The following is a 24,253-nucleotide window of genomic DNA, read 5'->3' on the forward strand; positions in this document are numbered from 1 at the left end:
GGAAAGGGAGGTGCAGTGTCTCTCTGTCCGCCAGCTTTTTAAGGACACAATGCATGCCAAATGAATCACAGGGAATCAGCCATGCTTTGCTGGCTGGAACATGCTATGCACGCAGCGCTGCTAACGCAATCAAGGACAGGCTAACGGATGATGGTTTTGTTTGTGGTGGTGGTTGGGGGGGGGGGGTTTGGTGGCGCTGAGAGGGGGACGCAACATCTGTCAGCCCTGAGGCACAATCTCCAAATGGCTGCGACGAGCAGAGAGGCAAGCGCCCTGGACCCCGGGAGAAGACACAGCGACAGAGGAGGGGAGACAAGATGAGAGACACAAATACAGATGGACAGAGAATCAGAGGCAGACGGAGACAGGTTGACAGAGTGTGAGACACAGAGATGGAAGAGAGAGAGAGAGAACAAGAGTTGTAACGAAGATGGGATGGGTAAACCTAGGTGAGCAGTGGATTCCATCAATAATCTTTTACTTGCCTTTACGGGACATTGTCCACTTTTCAGCATGAGAGTAAAAGCAATTCAATGCGCCTGACACTGCCAGGATAAGGGACCTGAATCCCCCTTCAAAAGCATGTACTCATGCCAACATAAAGTGTTCATAATAAAGGCATGCACAAAATTAAATATGGTGTTATGTTATTTATGAGTGATCACTGTGAAGAATTTATTATTGCAGTAGCTCAACACGGATCAACATTTCTAAAGAGGGAATGCTGCTGGTTAATTATCTAAACGCATCTTGTTTGTCTTGTCTCTGTTCATTCACAAGTAATGACGGTGTAGCTCTGTGTTTTTATACACAGCTGGCACGCCTTCCAACCTATGTACTGCCATAAGGGGCAGCTAGCTCGCTGTAGCTGAGACGGAAACCCAATTATACCAGAGGCAGAAACATGACATGTTACTGTTTGTCAGGTCTGGCAGGAGTCTAGGCGAGCTAAAATGTCAGGCAGTGTTCAATTAGGCTGAGCGTAAATGCTCCGATCAAGAGACAGGAGTTGCGTTTAATGAGACTGATCAAACAGTTTGAAAAGCACCTGGTCGATGTAGTGAACGAGGCAGTGGGGAAAAGAGAAGTAATGATTATGAATATGTGCATCAACTCTTTTTATTTTCTGTGTCCTCCACTTAGAGCCATGTAGCACATAGCCGGTGTGTGTCATGAATATTTATGGTAGAAGCAGCAAGAGTGATGTGATTTGCTAGGTGCTGTCGATGGAGACCTTTTATTAAGTTAACATGGTTTCACATGGACACACAGGCCCGTCTGGTACTTGAGGGGTACAGTTAACTCATTAGTGATACTGCCAGCCTCCCCTTATATCTGATAGCAGCATTTTTATTGTTAGGGTGTTCCCAACTAAAAATGTAGATTATTGCTCATTGATCCCCCTCTGTTTAAGTTATGTGTCTGTAGAAAAAATAGTGCAAACAACAACATCTCGGGGGCGGGGGCGAGATATATGTGACGATCGCATAGCTGGTGTTTCAGTGTAATGCACAATGCTATTGTGTGTGTGTGTGTAGGTGCGGTGCAGTCCAAAGTACTGAAACGGAGCAACAGACCAGGTTTATTAGCCTGTTCGCTTTGCATGTTTGTAGATAGAAATCAAACATTACTTAGTTTTTACTTTGGTTTCACATGATAAAAGAATGTGGTATTAACATTAAATACAACGCCATTTTTTTTGTTTGCGTGTATTTCTACACCATGCAGTCTGTACTGACTGCAATGTGCAATGCAACGCATAAATGTGAAAATACAAATATTAGATCAAGTTATAAGAAATGAGAAAGACTTCTTATGGCGGGTGGAAGGGGAGGTGAATACTCAAACAAACACAGGACTTTCAACTGGGTGGCTGGTGTTGTTATGCTACGATTGCCATTAATCTGTTTCTATGAACAGCCTGTACAAATAGCTCCCTGGGTTAACAGTGGGATTTTGTTTGTGTTACTTCTCCATCGGGATAATACACCTCATTCCAGCTTAACCCTGGGAGGGGGAGTATACACGTGTCTGTTCCTCCGTTATCCATCTCCACACGGAAACCAGAGAGATTAAATACACAGTGACATAATGTTTGTAGCTGCATATTCAGACAAGCCATTTGTGATGCGTTCACATACCTCATCACAGACTCTGCACTTTCCTTGTTGGCCCAGCCTTCTGTTCATGGACGGCCTGACGGGGAGAGGGCCGAGACAGGATATCACATTGTTTTAAGTGCTGCTCCACAGCTGGTCGCTGGTCTTCTAACACCTGCACGTTAACAGAATGGGTGGACGGGACCGAGAGACTGTGTTATTTTCTTTAGTTCTGCAGTGTCCCTCCCCCGTTTATGGGTGTCAAGGAGGTGAATCTATCCTCCCAGAAGGAGATGGATTACTTCTCAGCAGAAATCCAGAACCTTTTACAGAAAACCCACTCACAACAGACAGAGAGGGTTTTACTTAACGCACTTTCTGGTTCCCAAGAAGATGAGAGAGTTCAGACCCATTAAACATCTATATAGGCGTTAAGCGCATCACCGACTCTAGGCCATCGTCTCCAGGCTTGGCTCCTGAGATGGACAAACTGAAGAGGTTTGGACTCTCTGTACAGGTTGTGCAGACCATCCAGGTAGCAAGAGCAGAATCCACCACTGCCTGTTACAAGGCAAAGTGGTCCGGGTTCCAACCCTGGTGCGAAGAAAACTGTCTAGAAACACTGTCCTGTGCATCTGGGTTTTTCTCTTCTTTTTACAGTGTTTGGTGGTTATAGGGCTGTGTCATACCACTGTTACAGTGAATGTAGCACCCATTTCTTTCAGACATCAGAGTTTTGGCAACAGACCAGTCATTGGCTACCCTCCCATGAAGTGGTTCTTCCATGGGGTCAGAGGCAATGCCAAGTGTTCTGTGTCTCGTCCCCACAGTGGGAACTGCCATTGGTAATCAAGGCCTCGTTTAAGGGTCCTTTTGAGCCTTTGGAGCGACCTGTCGGTGCACCACAATAGCTTGCTGCTTCATGGTGACCGTAGAGGGGCTACCCTCAGACCAAATCCCTCCTTTGTTCCCAAGAACTTAAGGAGTTCTTTCATGCCGAGGGTTATACAGCTGGATCCTTTTTGTCTTCCACCCCATGTGAGGGACATGGAGGCAATTTGCTTTGCCCAGTTCATGCTTTGGCATATTATGTTGAACACATGGCCCTCATCAGTCACACTGAATTGCTGCTTGTGGGCTTCAGGGATGGTGTGGCTGAGAAAGCCCTATTCAAGGAAAGCCTGGCTGGATGGCTTTGTGACTGCGTCTCCCAAGCCTATAGGCAGGTGGGATGAAACTCTCTCACTGTGCTCCGCTCACACGCTACGTACAGCATAGCAGAGTTGGCGGCCCTGTTTGGTGGAATGAGGGTCGAGGACATATGTACAGCGTGCTGCTTGATTAAGTGGGTACTGTTGTGTGCAAGGTGTCTTTTGACCACTGCAGGGTTAGGCCATTCTGTGGAGGTCTACATTATAAAGAAATGGATGACCTCTGGCAACAAACTTCTAATCGGTCAGGATCAGTGTGGTTGAGTCTATGTTAAGTCACGGCAGGGCAGACTCCACCCGCTGTTCCTGTGTGAGTTGTAGGTCACAATATTTCAACCCTAGTTCTATAAGCACAGCCCTCTACCAAGGGGGCCATTGGCTGAAGAGGGTGGATGGCAGACAGCATTGTAAGCTGCCTTATATACTGTGGGGTCTGTATGTATTTGGGTAGGCACATCCTGATTGTCCAGCTTTGCTTATGTGCACGTGCTTGTGATTGGAGGAGAGTATTACCCATAGAGTCTAGTGAAGGGCTCCATCTGTGCTAATGTAAATAGGGGTACAATATCATAACCTTTGTTTTGAGCACCTCAATGAAATTTTGTGGGTGAATAGATTCTATAAGTTTTCTCTGGGTTCTAGCCTTGTTACTTTTTTTGCCAAGGAGTTTGCATTGACGGCAGGAGATGTTGAGACCTTTAGCCGGTCCAGCACATGTTTACTACTGACATTTATCAACCTATTGTGAATACTTTAGCCTCTCCTGGCTAGACCTGCTCCCCTTTGACTGCCCTTTGGCTTCAGTATCTCTGGTTTAAGTGCACGTTTCCTTTCCCTGCAGTCCCTACTGATATGGATGTGATAAAGTCCACAATTGCTTCTGTAGCTTTGGGGAGTATTCAAACAAAATAACTAATAGAATCCTATTATTGTTATAGTACATATATTGTGCTTCATCACACACATATAATCAATAAATGAGATGTGTTGTAAAGAAGTGTTTTTTCAAAGTGATCCTTTTCCTGAGAGTCACAGGACATTCATAGTGGCGACAAAAAGACAGGCAAAAGGGCTTTCAGTAAAAAGGGAATATACTTGAATGCTTCAACAGGAGTTCTGAAACATAGAGTCACTGACAAACATTAGTGTATGGGATAAATGGGAACTGACACTCTCATTGTCCCTGATTACTTATGTAAAATTGGCTTCAATTACGAGCTAGTGAGATAGCTCCTGGGTTTCTGCTAGCTCTGTCAATCTTAAGCTCTGTAAGTTCAAAACTGGAAACTCAGGTGGATCGTTCATTGTTTGCGAGTTGTTTTTGTTCTCAGAAATCAAAATAAACAGGAATTGGTTGAAACCAGTTTATTTACTTGTATTTAATCGTTCAAGTTGGTGTCATGGCAAAGCTAGAAAATTGACTCACCCCAAAGAGATTAAATCTCAGGCTCTTTTTATTGTTCCACTTTTTGAACACTTTTCCAATCTGAACACTATCTGACAACAACAAAAAAATCTATTTATTGCAGGGTGGGAAACTAGTTATAGATTTATAGCGATGAGTCATAATCCAATTACTGGGGGACTGTGTGAAATGGAAAGTATGAAGCTAATTTCATTAATATTCTATCTTGGAGTATTTACGGTACTGCGTCGGCAGAATGAATTCAAGTATTCCTTACACATATCCTAAATGTCCTCCAGCTGGCACATATACGCTTCATTAACCTTTGTCATTTTCAACCTTTTGGCCTCATGATTTACAGTCTCTCACGCACAAACATGCACACACTCACACACACAGTCTACTCTTCCACTGAGTGAAATGTTATTCTCCTTCTATGAGTGTTCAAATGTTGATCCTTTACTTATCCAGTGCTTACTAAAGTTTTATGGCAAGTTCCCAAGACCACTGTATTTCTATGAAGTTCTTAGATAACTTTTTTTAACCAAAGGTTATTCTGTTTGCCCAAATCTGTCAGGTTACAATTCTGTTTTGGGTTCATTAATATAACATTATTAACCTTTTGGACCCTAGACCGATTTTTAGGCCCTCAGCTCGAAAATAGCACACCCATACGATAATGAGTGTAGCGTTGCAACTGTAAGGGCTATTTTAATACTTTTGGTAGTAAAATAACCCTAACACTTGTGAGATGTGTTGATATGTGTAAATATCAGTATATATGTTACTGGTTAAGAGTAAATTAAGATGGCACACAGCACAAATTGAAAATTCAAATTTTTGACTGGAAAAGCATTGATATGATTAGTCATCAGCGCCATATCTGAAGACTTTCCAGTATGTGGAGCTATACAAATGTGATTTAAAGTTTAAATTAGAAATAATATACTGAGTGTCATTCAGATTTTATGCAGTTGTGGCTCAGAATACCTTTTTTGAATAGTTTCATAACATCAAAAACGTTGGCGAAATAGCGAAAGAAGCTTTTTGCATTAACAGCACATAAAAACATCTTTTATGGCAAAATCAACAGCAAGATAACATATTTCTTTGACAAATCTTATTTGATGGTCCACTTGTTAGCTTTTTTTAATCACATCTCACTGCTTTTATCAGTGGGGGAATCTGGGCTCAACCAGCAGATGTTGCTGAAAAATTAAGAATCTATTAAGTGGACCAACATCGTTTTGGCAACTTATTTTTTTCAAGGGAGAATGAACCTGTGGACAGGAACTGTAGTGTTTCTATGAGCACCATGGCCTCGTGTCTTAAACATCTTGATCTGGCCAGCATGTGCATTGGTTTAGGAAGCGAGTGAAAGGAAGACGCAACTGGGTCATAAATGAGTTCACTCACTTCAGTGGTCTAGGCTCTCAACTTCATACAAACCTTTGTCTTTTGCCTGGTGCATGTTGGTCATCATGCTCTAACCTGTGTAATGGCAGCAAACGTTCTGTTAGGTTAGATGCAGCGCTGTCGCTGTAGCCATTGTTTTGTTGAGTTTAAATTAAAATACTCGTTAAATTAAGAGAGAACAACTGCCAAAAATGGTTTTCCTTGAATTGTCTCTCATGACCACAGCCAGTTTACTACGTACAGATATAAAGTATGGATAGACAGGATTGTGACATTTTCCTTCTAATCCAGTTTTATTAAGTTTTGTTCTATTTTAGCATGATTCTCCTTTTCATTAGACAGCGGAATCCAATATTCTCATTCAAGCCCACACAAAATAAATTTATGGGATCTCATGCACACGTCAACATGCAAAAAATTATATTTTGAGACACACTTTAGCATGCAGCAAAGCTGCGTGTGGAGCGACTGAGGAGAGGGAATAACTGTAGAATGCAAACAAGGCAAAGCCCCAATGATTTCACACCATCGTTCCTGAACTGAATAACATTATACTAAAGCCTAGAATCCTTTCTGTCCTCCAGCCTTTTCTCTTGTTTGTTTGGGATTGAAAAGGTTAAATAAGGCTTTTCATTTCATGGAATAAACAGAAACAAGCCTCTTGCATCAGAACTGTAGCAATCTCCATATAGATTTCACCTGGGTGTATTAATCTTCTTATTCCAATGTATATTAGTGGAACACATTTCTGTAAGCATGCTGAATCATATGTACATGCCTGTAATCCCCCATTTACCAGAAATACATCAGTCAATAATAAAGTTGTCCACTCTTCCAGCTGAGTTGCAGTTCCAGGGAGTGAGCCCGGTGTTGATTGGGATTTGTAGTTCAGACAGTTTGAGTACATTTGATTGAATCGGTCAGCATGGGGCTCACGTATGTGGCATTATATCTGCCTTTTGTGATTGATGAACTGGTGTTAGTGGTAACTGCTGTTACCCAAGCGAGTGCTGACAAATGACTCAATAGCATGAGAGACCAGAACCACTTTGCTCTGCAGTGCCATACTGAGAATATTGACTGTGAGAGCAATGTATTCTCTTTCTCACGGCTGTCTGATGACATAATGGCCACAGAGAGATTGGCAGGCCGAACGCCATCCCTAAACTACATGAAAGCCTGAGTGCGCCGCAGGGAGAGTACTTCAGCTCCGACCAAAAACAAAGCCGCACTTTCATAATTCTAACGTAAAATCAAACAAGTTAAAGGTTTTTTTTGTTTTTTTTACACAATCAGCCAGTTTCTCTACATCAACTGCACTAAGCCAATTTTTTTTAATACAATTTCAAATATTCCCCAGTGAATATTATGCCCTTAAGAGAGACTAAGAATAAAAGATTAGACTAGGTCTTTTGTCTGTTATGAGCTGACTCTTAAACATCTGTATGTTGTTCCTTAGTCAATGTGCATCTTTAATGAGGGTCAAACCAGGGGCCAGTGTTTTCCAGCACCAGTACAGACTTTACTAAAGACATAAGCATGCAGTATCACATCCACACAGCCACAAGCGTGCCTCTCCAAACTCTCTGCCACTGCACTCTGCTAATGATGAGAGCTCTTGTGTGTCTCTGTCATCCACTGATTCAATTATATTTGCATCTGATATTATCCAGGGATTTCTTTGTGATTTTGTGATTTTTCTTCTGGGGGCCGTTCCAGAATTTGGAAAAAAAAGAAAGAAGTGGGACCTCCAAGAAAAGAAAGAAGCTCATGGGAAATTATAGCTTTCAAGGCCTGATTGAGCATCGGCAGAGAGAATGAAAAGAGACGTGAAATGTGAATGATGAGGCACACACAGTAATTCCACTTACACACACACATGATAAAATCAGTATGTATATATATATATATCATACTGATTATATCATCAAGCCTAACAGATATCAATTATTATTTTTGATGTGGCAACATCAGTGGAAAACTGGCTGTGCATGCTGATCTGCATTTGTAATAATACGCTTTACATCTCAGATATGGTAATACGTTTTGACTGACTCGTCACTTTGTGTCTGTCTTTTTAACGATGCAGACCTTCCTTCTGTTAAGTGCTGAAAGCCACAGAGTGGAGCTCCACATTGTCGCTAATCTCTCATTCTTCTGTCATCTTCAGATCATGCTGCTGACTGATCCGGAGGTGGAGAGCAGTCTCCTGATCAGCTCCGATGAAGGTGCTACCTATCAGAAGTACCGGCTGAGCTTCTATATCCTCAGCCTGCTCTTCCACCCCGAGCAGGAGGACTGGATTTTGGCCTACAGCCACGACCAAAAGGTTAGACAGCGGGCACCAAGGCTAGTGTAGCAGAAGGTTGTTCAAAGGTATCAAAAGAAGCTGATTATAAAGTCAGATTAGAAACAACATTGATAAATGTGAGATCCTGTTACACAAGAGTGTGGCTCAAAGCACACAGAGTTCATGATGTTCATTTGGGAGAGAAGCGGATACACATAGCTCAGTGACGTGCGGTGAGGTTCGTGGCTGGTGAGGCACTGACTGCACACTACATTAATCAGATTTACAAATATATGAACCCAATAGAGAAGCTTAAATCACTATTCAATTGGCAACTTGCACATTGACTACTGGTTGTTTTTCACATTTCATATCAGCATTCTTTACATACACATAGGTAAGGTACATATTTGATTCCACCGGGAGCGTGTGCGCCGCTATCTGCCCCACCGACCTGCCTCACCGGGAGCGTTTCAGAAGCGCCACCCGCGAAAATCGTGAGATTCCGCGATAATCTGCGTAACAACCACGGATGTATAAAGAGAACAACAAACACATAAAAGGTTACTTTACCTGTCCGACGTTGAATTGCTGTTGATTTGTTCATATGTCCTTGTTTTTTGAGACATTTTTAAGCTTAGATATTGAATCTTATATTTTTGTGGTCAAAGCAAAATATAAGAAGAAGAAGAGAAGTGTAGAAGAAGAGCAACCACAGAACAAGCATAAACCCGACCCGTGGGCTCTCGCTCGCCCTCTTCGTTGAGACAGAGTAGTGTTTGCCTCCCCTCTGTGCTTTTTCACTGTGGTTTCTGTCAGATCAGCAACACTAAATATGTTCTACACAGACGTGAAACACAGTATTCTATGTAAAGAAAGGACATATAATAAAAGTGTCTACAGATATTACAGTGGTGACAAACAATGAGAAAGCAAAAGACACGCGCTCAACCCAGTTAGTGAGGGATTCACAATCTGAGGTGAGGTACAGCTCATCACTGCCTCACCTCACGTGTCTCCTCTGTTTGAACAGGACATGCGCTAATTCAGCGATTTTGATTATAAAAATGCTTGAAATGATTGGAATCATACAGAAATTACATTTATACCACAGATCAGTAGAGAAATATTAATATTTATTTTATTTTAGCATTATTTGTTTTTTACTTTTCATGACCGCTGACCACACGTCCCTGACATAGATTGGATAATTGAAGTTGATATCTTACTAAATCCGAAGTTTGACTTTCTACATAAAAATTCTTAGATAAAACAACACAATGTTTACCTATCAAGTCAAAATGGCAAGATTTTAACATTTTGATCCATAAATTTATTTTTATGAGATTCTACTGTAAATTTGAGGTAGCCACTCAAAATGGTGGCTTTTAGGTCAAAGTTAAAGTGTCAGTCCTGAAGAGTTCAGTCTTGGTTGATTTGGTGGTGATAGTAAGAGTGTTTCAATACTATTGTCATTTTAATAAAAAAAGACCAACTAGCCCTTTTCCATCATTCTGTGAGCAAATGTGATCTGATTTTGTGCTGCATGAGCCGCACAAAATCAGACGTGATATAGTTGGTTCGCTCTCCGCTCTCTGTGGCTGCTCCTCACCATTCATTACTCCCTGACGTGTGTCAAAAATTAACAAAATGACCCTTGTCTTGTTTTTAAGTCACATTTTTGAATGAAAGATAGCGGTCAGAGTCAAACACATTCCTTTTTTGTTTGACTACGTCATAATAAAAGTCAACTTGTGTTTCACCAGTTCAATGCTTTTAATGTGAAGCTGCAGCACAGCCAGTTTATAACATGAATTGCTATACTTTCATCAGTGGGACTTTGGCTCAATCACCATTGTTTTACCTCATTCGGTAGTAGACAGTGACTTAAAGGAGCAGTGTGTATGATTTAGTGGCATCCAGTGGTAGGCTTTTGTAAAAAAGCGTTTTTACTTCTCAAAGTAAGGTATCAAAACAACAGTCGTTTCCTCATAAATTACCCCTGTACAATCAAGCTATTCAGCTGGAGCTTAGAGACAAAGTGCAAATGGTTTTGAAATAGATACTCATCTAAGGAGGCAGTGCAGGATATATGCAAAAATAATTGTGTCTGTGAACGTGAGGCAGAGAGAAAGAAAAGAGAGAGGTCAAATTTATACACATTTTAAAATAACCGTTTGCATTAATAAAATGCTTTTCTTGCAGCTCAGCCCATTTGGGTCTAATGTTTCAGTTGTGATGAATAATGAAGGCATTCTCCTTTGCTGACGAGACATGTGTGTGTGTGTGTGTGTGTGTGTGTGCGTGCGTGAATGTGTGTGTGTGCGAGCATGCCTCCTTTCCCTTCTTGAAGGAAGATCACACTTGCATTGTGCAAAGTATAATCCCTCATATACACTCATTCACACACACATACATACCTACAGACACACACATACCTACACACAGTGCTACAATTTGCTGTTTGATAACTTTGAGATGCCTGAAAGCCATGAATGCCATTTTTAAGTTGTGTTTTCAGCCATTTTTCACTTCATTTTAGCTGTTTTAGAATTCAGCTATACCACCAACTTACTGGTTTAAATGACACAGACTGAATGCAGAGCATGAATACATGTAAATAAGGGTCTGGGCTTTCAAACCCCTCTTAAATGATAATCATAAACCAATGATGTGATGGGGTTTATGGGTTTAAGGCTTCAGAAGTCATCACAGCATTTTTTACATTAAAAGAATATTGTATAAAAGAATCTGAACCTTGAAATGTATCCTGGCATAGTTTTGGAGTTTAAGTTATCAGAATGCTTTTCCCTTTTCCCTCTAGGTCTATGACAACGGCCTCTTTAGAGACACATAATTCAAAGTAGGATATTGGGTCTACACTCAGCTCTTAACTAACGTTATACTAAATCACATAGAATACTCTTCACAGACCTTGTGACGGGAGAATAGCTTTCTTCTCTTTCTGTCAACTTTCTATGAACTTTTTCTATAAACATTACATACACATGTCTTCAGGTTGTATTAAAGAGAGATGGAGTAATTCGATGTTGTCCTCTAATTTTGACAAATCCCGTCTGAGATAAATCCCATCTGAGTATAGTTGAATCGTCCTCTTTCAAAAGTCTGGAGCATATTTCAGTGTCACATAAAGCCTTTCAGTTATGAACTTGTTTGCAACCATTCAGTTTTTCCCAACACGTTGTCACTCAGCTTGTCAAACACTGCTGCTTGGTCAGATGCCATTGCTCTAAACTCTGCAGCTCTACATACCCATCTAGAGCCAGTTATGGACATTTCAGGGACATTTTGTCAGTTTACGCTCTTTACATGCACAGTCTCTTTTTAAAATGAATGAAGTAATGCACATTTATACATTTACAATTACTAAATACAACTGCACTTATACATTTACTTAGAAGTGCTGCTTTTCCATCCAGTGTCTCACCACCCCCTCAAAGATATGTTGTGATCTCATAGGGGTTCCCAGTCCTGCATGACAAACACTGAAGATAAAGATGTGTCAATAAAGTAAATCTAATATTTATTTATTTTATATTTATTTCGTCCAAAACCTGTTGTATGCCAATACAATGCCTGTTGTATTGAGATTAACAGACTGTCATTGTTTGACATATTTCGGGGCCATTGTGAAGGTTTTAGGGAATCAGGCATAGATAGATGATGAGATAATGGTACTAATGATTCTAATGAACACAGGATATACAGCGCACGTACGATCAATTAACAGTGCATTAACAAAATACGCCGCTCTTGAAGTCCCATAGATAAGCTGAGGGACATAAAATGCATCACGATGTTGTTTTCCTTCAAAGTGAAGGTTTAGGCTGCTCCTCCAGTTTTTTCAGTCAGACTTTTAGAGCTATTTGACAGGAATGACTAAGCTCTTTGACAATGCGTCAAGAAATGCAAATCAGTAACAACAACTTAATGCAGGGGCTCTGGCTTAGGGGCCCCTGAGCCCTTGGGCCCCTAGGCCTGGGCCCTGTTTGGTAATGCGCCCGTGGAAACAGACGGCAGTTCACTAACTATTTAGTCTGTGTGGTCACTCCCTATATGTCTGGGGCCATCTCTCTCACACATCATCTCCCCCCCAAAACTGCTTCTCTTTCACTTTCCTCACCTCCTTTTGGCAGTGCTGCTGCATTTGTTGATTGAGAGACTTTTGGAGGTTGTAAAGTCTGTGTCGACCAATCCACCCCTCACCTCCCCCGCCTCCCGCTCTCTGCCTCTTCACTGTCACTTGCTTGGCTACATACTAACTTGCTGCGGGAGGATAATTAGGCAAAGTGATTTCCTGCACCCCTCCCCCTGCCTCTCCCACTTTTGCTTGCATCTGCTTAGCACAGCTTGGCATGGACGTCATTGTAATGTCGTCACCCATGCAGTTTGTTTCTCCCTCTTTGACATGAGAATATACACACACCAGCTGCAGTAGTCACAGTGAATATATAGTTTGCATATGCCCACTGTGGAGCGATCCAATGAAGCAGATACAATGGAGGAGGAAAATATATATGCGTCACTTAATGTCAGGACTGCAATATCATTCTCATAGGTGGAGGGGAATATAAAGTCTTAAAGGTATAATAAGGTATATATATATGTATATATATACATACATATATATATATATATATATATATATATATATATATATATATATACATATATGTATGTATATATATATATATATATATATATATATATATATATACATATATGTATGTATATGTATGTATATATATATATATATATATATACATATATATATATATATATATATATACATATATATATATATATATATATATATATATATATATGTATATGTATATATATATATATACATATATATATATATATATATATATATATATGTATATATATATATATATATATATATGTATATATATATATACATATATATATATATATATATATATATATATATATATATATATGTATATATATATATATGTATATATATATATATATATATATATATATATGTATATATATATATATATATATATATATATATATGTATATATATATATATATATGTATATATATATATATATATATACATATATATATATATATATGTATATATATATATATACATATATATATATATATATAGGACTGGGCAAGTCAACGCGTTATTATCGCGTTAACACATTCATTAATTAACGCAGACAATTATTTTATCACTTGTTAACGCAGTTTTTTTTAAATTATTAAGCGGATATTTTTAACAAGAACCGCAGCGAGCGGTGAACAGCTGTTTGTGAGGCATCTCTTCCTAACATAACAAATACCACACATATTAGAAGGTAATCAGCGTTCCATATGTGTCCGACCAAAATACTGTGTAAAGGGAATACTGCTGTTAAAAAGCACCTCATTTGTTTAAAGTGTTTGCAAACCAAATGTTATTGCACTTTTGTTCTACAGCTGTACTTTTAAAATAAAAGTGCGCCATACACTATCTTTGAATCATTATTGAACTTTGCGCATAACAAAGAAATCATGCCATTAATCGCAATTGAAAATTGTAATTGTTGCCCAGCACTATATATATATATATATATATAATTTCTTTTTTTTTTTTACATTACAATGTCTAAAAACAGTTAGACCTGTGTTATATATTTTGTTGAGTTTTGTACTTACATTATCCAAAATGTCAAACAATTTTTCAACATGAGAAATCTGTTACTTTAATAATGGATACGGAGCCTTCTATCTGTACTGATAGAAGGCTCTTTAAACTGAAGCCATTTGTGCATCCTAACATTATGGCTTTTGCCTGAGATGATCTTACAGACTAAAGTGTACTTGTGATATAACCTAGGCAAAGTGAGGGATGTTGTGAATTGTTTGATTGTATAATATAATGTTAAGCTGTAGATTGTGAAAAGCATAAAACCGGAAGTGATTTTACTTTGAAGAGCCAGGAAGTAGCATGATATGTGCTTCTTGACGCTAACCTAGATGATGATACGTAGAAAGCCACATGTCGAGTGTTCACTTTTTCTAATACTGCAGTTCAGACAGTAAAATGGTCCATTCAAACCAGACGTGTCTTGGTCCTCTTTAGAAGCTCCACTTCACAACAAGGGATGACCATCCTAGCATGCTATTTAAGGGACATTGACACATTTCAGGGCTGAGTAATACAGGGGGTCAAGTTTGGAGTAGGTGGGTGGTCAGGCAAACCTGTACTATCACCAAAATCGATCTGAGCCAGCAGCTAAGCTTTTATGATGCCATGGAAAAACAGGACTTAAGCCTCTGTAGAAAACCCATTGTGAATTTCACTTTTTTGCGAGATGGTCAATAGGGTAGTGCGAACTCTGTCTTTAGTCATTGTTTTAATGACCAAAGACAGCAGGAAACTACATATTGTGCATTTAAGATGATTTTTGTTGAAGCAATAATCTATTAAAGTTCAAAGTTCAGTTTATTGTTGTCATATACATATACACATATACGAAATTTAACTTCTGCATTTAACCCATCCCTAGCTTATTGGGAGCAGTGGGCTGCTGAGATGTGCCCGGGGAGTAGAGCAGTAATCTTTGTCTTTCGTTTTTGTGACGTTAAAATACAGCGAAATGTAAGGAAGCAATGTCAAATTCAAAGAATAACTCCCCTATTAGTAAAATAAAAGAATAATTGATTTGAAAACCGTGATCATCTGTATGGGATTCAACAGGGATGCTTTTGAAATGCAGGCCTGCCTACACTTCACCCTTGGGGATGGAGTAAATAAATGCAATTATAAAATAAGTGAACATAAACAAACAGAGTCACATGTCTGTTATCTAGTAATAGATGATTATTTACACATTTTGCATGGTTGATCATTCTCAAAATGGAAAAAGTCCAGCTTGAACCAGTGGAATAAGTTTTATGCTTCATTACATTCCAGCTGTGAGCTCCAGAGGAAACAGGTTTGTCATTGTGCTTTGTCAGAGAATACAGGTGTGTTTGGAGACAAAAGGACTTCAGTGAGTATGCCAGTGAGGTTGTGAGACTTTTGGGGCACTAGGGGGTTAAAGTGCCCGATCTGACCGCAAACGCCCTGGCCTTTGTTGCTCGTCATGTCTCTCTCCCATCATTTCTTGTCAGCTCACTAACGAGTTGTAATTACTAAACACAATCTAAACACAAGGTATATTGTGTGTTAACAAGTTCTGTGAATTACAACTCACCTGGAAGAAAACATGAAACTTTTAGTCCTACATAGAACATGAGATAGTATTATCATTATTACAATTTTTTTTTGTTTCATCTGCCTAAACTTTTTTTTCAACTGTTTCACAGATGAAACATTTTTGGGGGGGGAATTTGGAAAGAGCTTATTTTTTTTCCCCACTCTCAGAGCTTCCCTTAGAACTTGAAGGGTCGGAACATTTAAATTATGAGAAAAAACATGCTCACTTGTACAGCAGCCATGCAAATAGTTTGAGTTTTACGTGCCTAAGTTAAGAGGTATCTATCTCCACCCCAATAAAAAAGGGAATGATTTGAGTTTTTTGTGGCGCTCATAAAATTATATTTAAAGCTTCATTAGTCTTTCCTTTTGTCAATTTGGGGTGTGACTCAATAGCAAGCAAAAAAGGAGATTTAAAATAAAGTATTGAATGTATTTTTTGTCATTTAAGTGAACCAATCCTTTAATATTGACTCAATAATTTATATAGGTAAAAAATTAAAATTGAACGGGGAAAACGGGACGTCTGAAATTACAATGGAACAAGTACATTTTTATGGACAGCTGGTTCCATTCCACAGAGTTTTCCCATGCGTTCTCCTCCCTCTCTGTGTCGCGTGGTAATAATGTGAGCAATCCAGTGATTTACTGACTGGGGAACAATGGCTGTATTGAGACCACCCACCAGGCCGGGGCTGCTCTCATCTCATCTTCCCTCCCGTTCACAGGCTTCCTACAGCACAGTGCATTTCTTTAGTGCAGGCATACTGACGCCCTGCACATCTTTCTTTATGGTCCCATTCTTAGCTCAGTGGTCATTGTGTCCATGTGTGAAGCAATAATCAGGTTTCTGCAGTAATAGGTAGTCGTGTTGGAAGGCAGATAATGCTTGTATCCCTAAATGTCCTTAAGCCTTGTTATTCCTCTGCAGTGTTTGAATCTTATGTAAATTACAATCTAATTTAGTGGCTTCAAATAAAGACATACATACAGTGTGTGTGTGTGTGTGTGTGTGTGTGTGTGTGTGTGTGTGTGTGTGTGTGTGTGTGTGTGTGTGTGTGTGTGTGTGTGTGTGTGTGTCTCCCACACGTTGCACAGCAGCTGTTAAAAGGATCACTGAGGTACTAAGTAACTCAAAGTTTGAAAAAAACTCAGAGAAAAGTGGAAATGCGCAGCATGTGATAGTAGGATGGTTTGTGTCGCGGTACATCTGATTCGCTGTTTAGATGCTATGTGAATGAATTCTCACCTGGTTGTCTTATTGCAGCTCTACAGCTCGGTGGAGTTTGGGAGAAGGTGGCAAGTGGTGCATGAGAGAGTGGCCCCCAACCGGTTCTACTGGTAAGTACAGCGACGTAGACATTGATGAACAAGTTGTAGGCAATATGAAATTAAGAACTTGATCTGGCATCATTCACCATACAGCACTGATTTTGTTCTACTCAGGTCAGGGCTAATTGAAAAAAAGATCTAACTTGCAATTACCTAATGATTGTTTTCTATAAATTCAACTTCAAGCTAGTGTATGCTTTTTCTCCATGAAAATAATCAGATACAACTATGCATGTTGCATAACGATGCATGATGTTGCTTGTTGTTTCTATCCTCCCAAGATTGTGTAATTCAAACCAGTCAGATAGAAGTAATTGACTAACTAATACCTAACCTAGCTAGTACTGTACAGAAATAATACCAATTTAGTACGTGCATTTCGGCCATCAATCAATCACTGGAATGACATATTGACATAGATCTCAACGAGCCTATGAACTACCACAGCATAAAAACCCATCTGGCCACCCTGATGATAAATGTCTGGGGGAGCCACTGCGGTCCAAATGGCATTATGTTAATTGATAACAGCTGCATAGTTACCCATACATGATAAATATGACAAACATTTCTTGTTTTCAGTGTATTGCTTTTTTATGATGATTTTAATGTTTGTAAAGTGTCTTTGAGAATTTTGAAAAGCGCTCTATAAATAAAATATTATTATTACTATTGCAGTTTCAATATAAAAGGAATGAATCATTCAGCTTTAATTCTGATTTGGATTTTCAGGTTCAGTTACAGGATAGGATTCATCCATCTCTGGAAAACTATTAAATGTCTTTAGTAACAATTATATAACTGTACAAATGAAATGATTTAAGAGGTGCTGTATTATTTAATTCTTGAACAAACTGCAAATATTTCATGCAGTTCTAGACAAACTGTTGCATTAATATTACGAAACAATAATTATGTGACAACTTATCAGTAAAACTAGTGTTGACGTCATCACATGAAGGGCACTTCTGACATTGTAAATGTCCTGATGCGTCTCTGCGTCTCCACAAAGTAAGAGCGGATGAGCCAAAGAGGTTTTTAAGATTTTAATTATTCATGTGTCTGACATACTTGATCTTCCTCTGTGGCAGACAGTTACATTATGTGACCGACAGTGTTCAGCCGTGGAGGAGGCTCCAAAATCTGTTTTGGACTCAACCTGAGTACTGTTTTCCTTTGAGTTGAAATAAAGTATATGAATGATTGAAATAACTTCATGGTTCCTCTCAGCAAAGCCTTCAAAGCCAAATTGTGATAGTATGTGTCTATCTGGAATTGTTGCATAATCGTTAACCCTTCACACCTCACATTACAATGTGCCTCGCATCCACATTGTATCTAGATGATGATGATGATTTGTACTGATAACATTTACACCTCGTCATAACATGTGTCTCCAGTGTCCATGTTGAGATATGATTGAGATCCGGTCGTTCTGTTCAAACAACCGCCTGTGTTCAATCTGGTCACCTCTGGAAGTGGTTTGAACGACTGGATCGCAATCCGGCTCTTTTGGGAGCATTAACTTTCAAGAACCATTGTGATCATCCAAAACACGTTTTAGTTCAAGGTGTGAAGGGTTGAATTGGATCAATTCTTTCACATGAAGACTAATCCAAATTGTAACTGTTTATTGTTCCCTGCTGACTGGGGCTGCACGATTATAGCTGAAATTATGATAATGATTATTTCAATCAATATTGAGATCATGATTATTCATACATTTTAGGGACAACTGACGTTACAATATTTCTTTTTTCTACAAAATTTATTAATATGAAAAACATGCAGGAAGATTCACCTTAAAGTCAAACGCACCAATCTGGTGCACTTTGAAAGCAAAATTAAGAGGCTAGATAAACTGTTTAGTTGTTTGCTCTAGTAAACAATTTCATTATAAACACATTGTTATAGATATGAATGGTGATGAGCCGGTAAATGAGACGGGATCCGTGTTGGAAGACGGGTTGGGTGGGTTGCCGACATAGCCCCAGACTCCTGAGTCGTGCCGGGAGCCCCGTTCTTCCCTGCAGGAGGAGAGGGCGCAGCGAGCGCAAGTCTATGGCCCTGTATTGCAGCGAGATCCAGGCAGGGGTGGCCGCTAGCCACCTTCAGCCCAGGCCTTTTGAAGCCCACCCACGAGAGCCGGTCACAGCGTACATGGACGAAATACACTTAGCAAGGGCCAGGCAGAACTGGGGAGAAGGTCCTCCCACACAGAGCACCCGTTCCTGAGTTGAATCCCCCCAGGCTCTCTGTAGAGAGCAGATGGGCACAACGAGTTATATAAAGTATATCACTTTTCCATTTTGGACAGCAGCCACAATTTTCAGGAAAGTTTCTCACTGGCTGCCACTGTATGGTGCACGTGTAGCGGTATGGCGGCTCCACTAGTCCACCGATGTGTCCTTGGGCAAGACGCTTAACCCCAAATTGTTCCTGCAGGCTGTGCCTGCAGTGTGTGAATGCTAGTTAGGGTCGTGATAGGCAGGTGGCACCTTACATGGTAGCCCCTGTCATCAGTGTATGGACGGCTGTGAATTATGAAATGTAGTGTTAAAGAGCTTTGAGTGGTCAAAGGAAAAATTGTGATTAATATTCAATTAATTGTGCAGCCCCACTGCTCTCCCGTCTTCTCTTCAGCTACATGGTCTTGTCATCATCAGGTCACAGGTGTCAGGTCCAGCTCAGCGGTATCTAGCATGTCTGGCCTCTACACAGTAACTAACTGTAACAAAAAGCTTTCACCTCTATAAACTGTCAGGGTAGTAACAAGCTGGGCAGCCAGGAGTGAAGGGAGCCTGGAGGGCTGATGCTGCAGAAGCTGTCAGAGTTCTATTTTGGGACGCATACTGTGCTGTAGGTGTGGTGGTAGCCCTGGTAATGAGGCTGCAGAGGGAGTTTATGTCTGGTGGACATGTGGCCACCAAACATGTGAAGGAGATGAAGAGTGGTCAGCTCATTTAATCAACATGAGCAGCGCTCGGTCATAGGGCGCAGCTCGGTGCAGATTTGAACAAACGGCATTCTCAATTACACCGCATTCAGCTATATTCACTTTGTGAGCTTAGCTAGCACAGCCGTGAAGTGTTTTGCATATGACATTACCAATCGCTATAAAAACATCTGGAGCTGCCTGAATGGGATATTTCAGCTCAGCTCCACTTGTTCTGACATCAAGTGTCCTCAGAGACCACACAGCTGTCCGAGCCCGTGTCACATGAGCACAGAGCCGCTGCAGTGGGCCGGCAACGTAGAAGCTGAGCTTTGCCTCCCATCGCTTAGAGGTAAAGTTTAAACAAAACCATGAAGCTCCACAAACTAGAAGAGTTGTTCTCTGCCTCCCTCACCCTGTCCTTGAGTAGCAGAGGGGATTATTCAGTGAAAGTGGAAATAGGGTTTGGATGAGAAAATCATCAGTGAAATCATCAACCAATGCGTCTAATGCTATGGTGGTCTCTCACGGTCCCCTCACACAGACCCGCTTTTATATCTCTCTCTGTTTAGGTGTGTGCTACCTGTGGACTCAAATCCCCCCCCCGGCTCTCTCTCTCCACCTCCCTTTTCTCCCTCCGTGTGTGTGCTGTCTTTGCTTCTCCTGTGATCCCCCAGTCTTTTTAATACATAGTTAATGCTTTAATGATTATATGCTATTCCATCTGCGGACATCCCTACTGTAGAGAGAAAATCAATGGCTTTTTCTCTCCTAATGATGCCAGGAAACCTCTTCCTCCATCCGATCTGGGGGCTCTACACATTTATATCACACAGTAAACCTGAGGTCCGTTTTCCTCACACTTTAGACTCTTATCAATGAAGACAAAGACAAGGCAATTCCTGCACCCAACTCCTGCTGATGTTTACCACAACTGTCAGAGCACATGACTCAACCTCTTTGTAGTTATACATTTGTGTGACTTTGCAGCGTGCAATCTATCAGGTCCGACAGCAGCTACAGTGGGTGGCATCTGCCTGAAGGCTAAAGACCAATGGTGATGTTCCTGAAACACATTTCTCTGCCTTTCAGGTCAAAACTGGGTTTGGACAAAGAGCCGGGCTTAATTCACCTGGAAACCAGCATCTCTGAAGGACGTGAGTAATTGAATTCCGTGTTCAACGCTCCGCTTTCTCCTGTCTTTGCACTGTATGAGCATTGTGCTGAAGTAGAGAGGAATTGGGAGTTGTGTGTACAATTCTGCTGAAGGGTAATGCAGAGGGACAGCGGAAATGGCCGAGTCTTAGGACAGACAATGGCAATAGAGTGAAAAGTAATGCATATATTAGAATGCTTTTAAAAGCAAGTGATTTAGCTCAGTGGAGCTTGCGTTGGAATAGAGAAATATCACTCGTCCTCCTGAATGACAATGAACACTGGGATATTATGAGTTGCTATATAGTATTTGATTTGATTTACTTATTTAGTCTGTTATCGGAATTAGAAAAAAATCATTTTTTTTGTTTATTTACCCCATTATTTGTCATTTCATTATCTAGTTGACATTATCTGTCAGCGCAATTTTAAACTTTAACACATCATCATCATTTTCTATAAATATGATAAACTTCAAACTGTTATAAGGGGGAATCCCACTGATAGATCCGATTCCAATCCGACCCCCCACCCTCCCAGTCGCTGACGGAGAACTCTGTGCTTCATTCAGCTGTGAGTCTTTGTAGTCAAACAGAGTATAAATACAGCAGCAAGCTTCAGGACAAACTTCCCCATCACCGGCGGACACAGAAAGTGTCTTATAACTTTTTGCAACCATGGTTTCATCAGCTTCTTTTGGAAGCAGCAACCTACGCCTGTGGAGAGAAATAAAACTCACAAGCTTCTTTGGTGCTATTTCTTTTTTTTGTAAACCTCTTCTCGTGTTCAACTTATTTATGAGCTGCTTGGTTTTTGCAACACTCCCTGTAAATATACACTTTACAGTCAAATGAACATGTCTATCAATTCTAGACATTTGATCCTAAACGCATGGTAACCTTTAAATTGTTAACGTCTGTATGGCAATATCAAATGTCTCTTAGTTTGAGCAGAGTAAATGTTTGTACAGGTTGTCGCATGGAAGAACATTAGTACGAAGCGTGTTCCATTACGAACACAAAGCAGTGGAAGTGTGTAGGGAGAGGGTGGAAGGACCGGATTGGAATTGGACCATAGTCATAATGTCCCCTGATGATGTCATCATGTTACCCACTGACTGCTTCTGTGAAATTTGACATTTACTGCGCTGTCTATAGTACTGAAACAGAGCGGAGGAGACCAATAGCCAGACAGACAGAACACTTGCTTTTCATGATTGTAGAGAGAGAGAGAGAGAGAGAGAGAGAGAGAGAGAGAGAGAGAGAGAGAGAGAGAGAGAGAAGAGAAGAGAGAGAGAGAAGCAGCAAACAGCTGTTTCTACGTGCCACAGCTAATTTTGACCGAGAATCATTCATAAGTTCATCAGCTAGCACTACGTTCTATATATTATATTATATATATTATATTATTATCCTATGTTATTGTTATTTGTCGGACTAAAATAATGTTCTTTAGCTTTACTCAATACTCAATCAGTAATATATGCCTATGTCTATGTCAATGTTTTTGTTCCTAAAGTACCAATCATACGAACACACATAACAATCATCAGTCGTGTCAGATATTGCAGTCACACAGCCAGAGACTATTGATCATGCGCTTGTGAACGAAGCTGACATATATTTGGCAGAGGCTAACATGCGGGGACAGGCTCTCTGCCGGCGCCGCAATTGAAGGCAAAGAAAGCAATTGGCCTCTGTGGTCATCTGTCTCCCCCTCCGACTGGGACCACTTTATTGACACGAGTAATGCAGGAAGCCAAAGAAGGCCGCTTGGCTCTGGATGAAGGCTGCCTTTTCTTCATTGGCTAATACGGTCGCTGATGCCATGACTTGACGTGTGTGTATGTGTGTGTCTTTGTGCGTGGGAGCAGAGGCGCTGTATGTCACCTGCAAGCTGCAGAACTGCACCGATGCCAACAAGGGCAAACCATTCCCCGGCTACATTGACCCCAATTCTCTGGTGGTACAAGATGAGTATGTCTTTGTCCAGGTAGGTAATTGTCCAGTTTGCTCAGTGAAAAACATTCGAGACACGTATGAGACAGAAAAGAAAGCAAGGGATTTTGTAGGACATTTTTCAAGGTCATTCTCAGAGAGTGCTATTAGTGCAGCTGTAGTGGTGAAAAATGCTTGGTCTGTTTTTTATTTGACGTGTCTTCAAAATGTTTTCACTCAACAATTTCATCACCTTAAGGTGTCAGCCGCAGGGAGGCCGATCTACTATGTGTCTGCTAAAAGGGATGTCTTTACACCAATGAAGCTGCCCAAGTACACGCTGCCCAAGGTAACAAATATACCGCCTGATTCAAATTCAATTAACAGATATGCACGAGATCTTGATGATTAACCACCTGCTTCGGATCCACCGATTTAATGGTAGTTATTATGACGGGAGCAATGGAGGAAGTCCATTCACGTTAAAAATACAAGTCTGTGTTTGGAGTGAATGGGTCAAACAAACACAGAACTTTCATCTAGGGGACAGCTGTTTGTGTCCCATTTGAAACCAAAGTCAACATTGACTTATTTTACTGTACTTTTGGAATGTAAATCACATACTTAACTAACTCCACGTACATACTTTATGTAACAACGTATTTGAACCCAAACTACAATATTTTCCTAAATCGAACCAAGTAGTTTTGTTGACTAAACCTAAAGTTGTGTTCTTTCAATTCACCGTCTGAAGAGGTGTTCACCATTCTAATGCTTCAATCGGCTGACAACATTCTAATTGTGTGATTAAAAAATAGTGAATTGATCTTTGGTAAGAGTGCATATCTTATCATGGGTCACTGATAATCTTTCAGACAAATTCAATTAAAATGTTGTTGGTAGTGCTGCAGTTTGTGGTTTTGTAATTGTCTGCATGTAAAAGCACATAATATGCTTTCAGCTCTGTTTGGTATGTGGGCTAGAGATGCAGTGAGGTGCCAGTTCATCGCTGGCGCTGCGTGACACTCTCTCTTTGTTATTTATGGGCAAATGAAGGCCAAAAGTAACTCACAGTGTTTTTCACAATTGTTATTCCGTGATGCTCCGTGTGCGCATGGCCTCGCTTGTCACATCCCCATTGACAATTAGACATGTTTTATTCAATCAAGCCCTGGGCGCCCCGGTTGCTGTCGGCTCATTGCAAGGTGTTATTGGCACAGCCAGAGG

General features: G+C 40.3%; 1 protein-coding gene across 4 annotated transcripts in view; it reads left to right on the forward strand.

Moving 5' to 3' along the window:
* sorcs1 (sortilin-related VPS10 domain containing receptor 1) overlaps window positions 1-24,253 on the forward strand; it is a 174,476-nt gene that overhangs the window by 113,509 nt on the left and 36,714 nt on the right. For 3 of the 4 annotated variants that reach the window (XM_068726874.1, XM_068726871.1, XM_068726872.1), the window contains exons 4-7: window positions 8,302-8,460; window positions 16,935-17,008; window positions 21,027-21,091; window positions 22,963-23,375. In XM_068726874.1, coding sequence (XP_068582975.1) covers window positions 8,302-8,460; window positions 16,935-17,008; window positions 21,027-21,091; window positions 22,963-23,375 — 711 coding nt within the window. The remainder of the gene's footprint in view (window positions 1-8,301; window positions 8,461-16,934; window positions 17,009-21,026; window positions 21,092-22,962; window positions 23,376-24,253) is intronic. The other variant, XM_068726873.1, reaches the window with a different exon arrangement.

Source organism: Cebidichthys violaceus, unplaced genomic scaffold, assembly GCF_023349555.1.
Source record: "Cebidichthys violaceus isolate CVI_PGR_0920_01 unplaced genomic scaffold, fCebVio1.0.p SCAF_4, whole genome shotgun sequence".
NCBI classification, from domain to species: Eukaryota; Metazoa; Chordata; class Actinopteri; order Perciformes; family Stichaeidae; genus Cebidichthys; species Cebidichthys violaceus.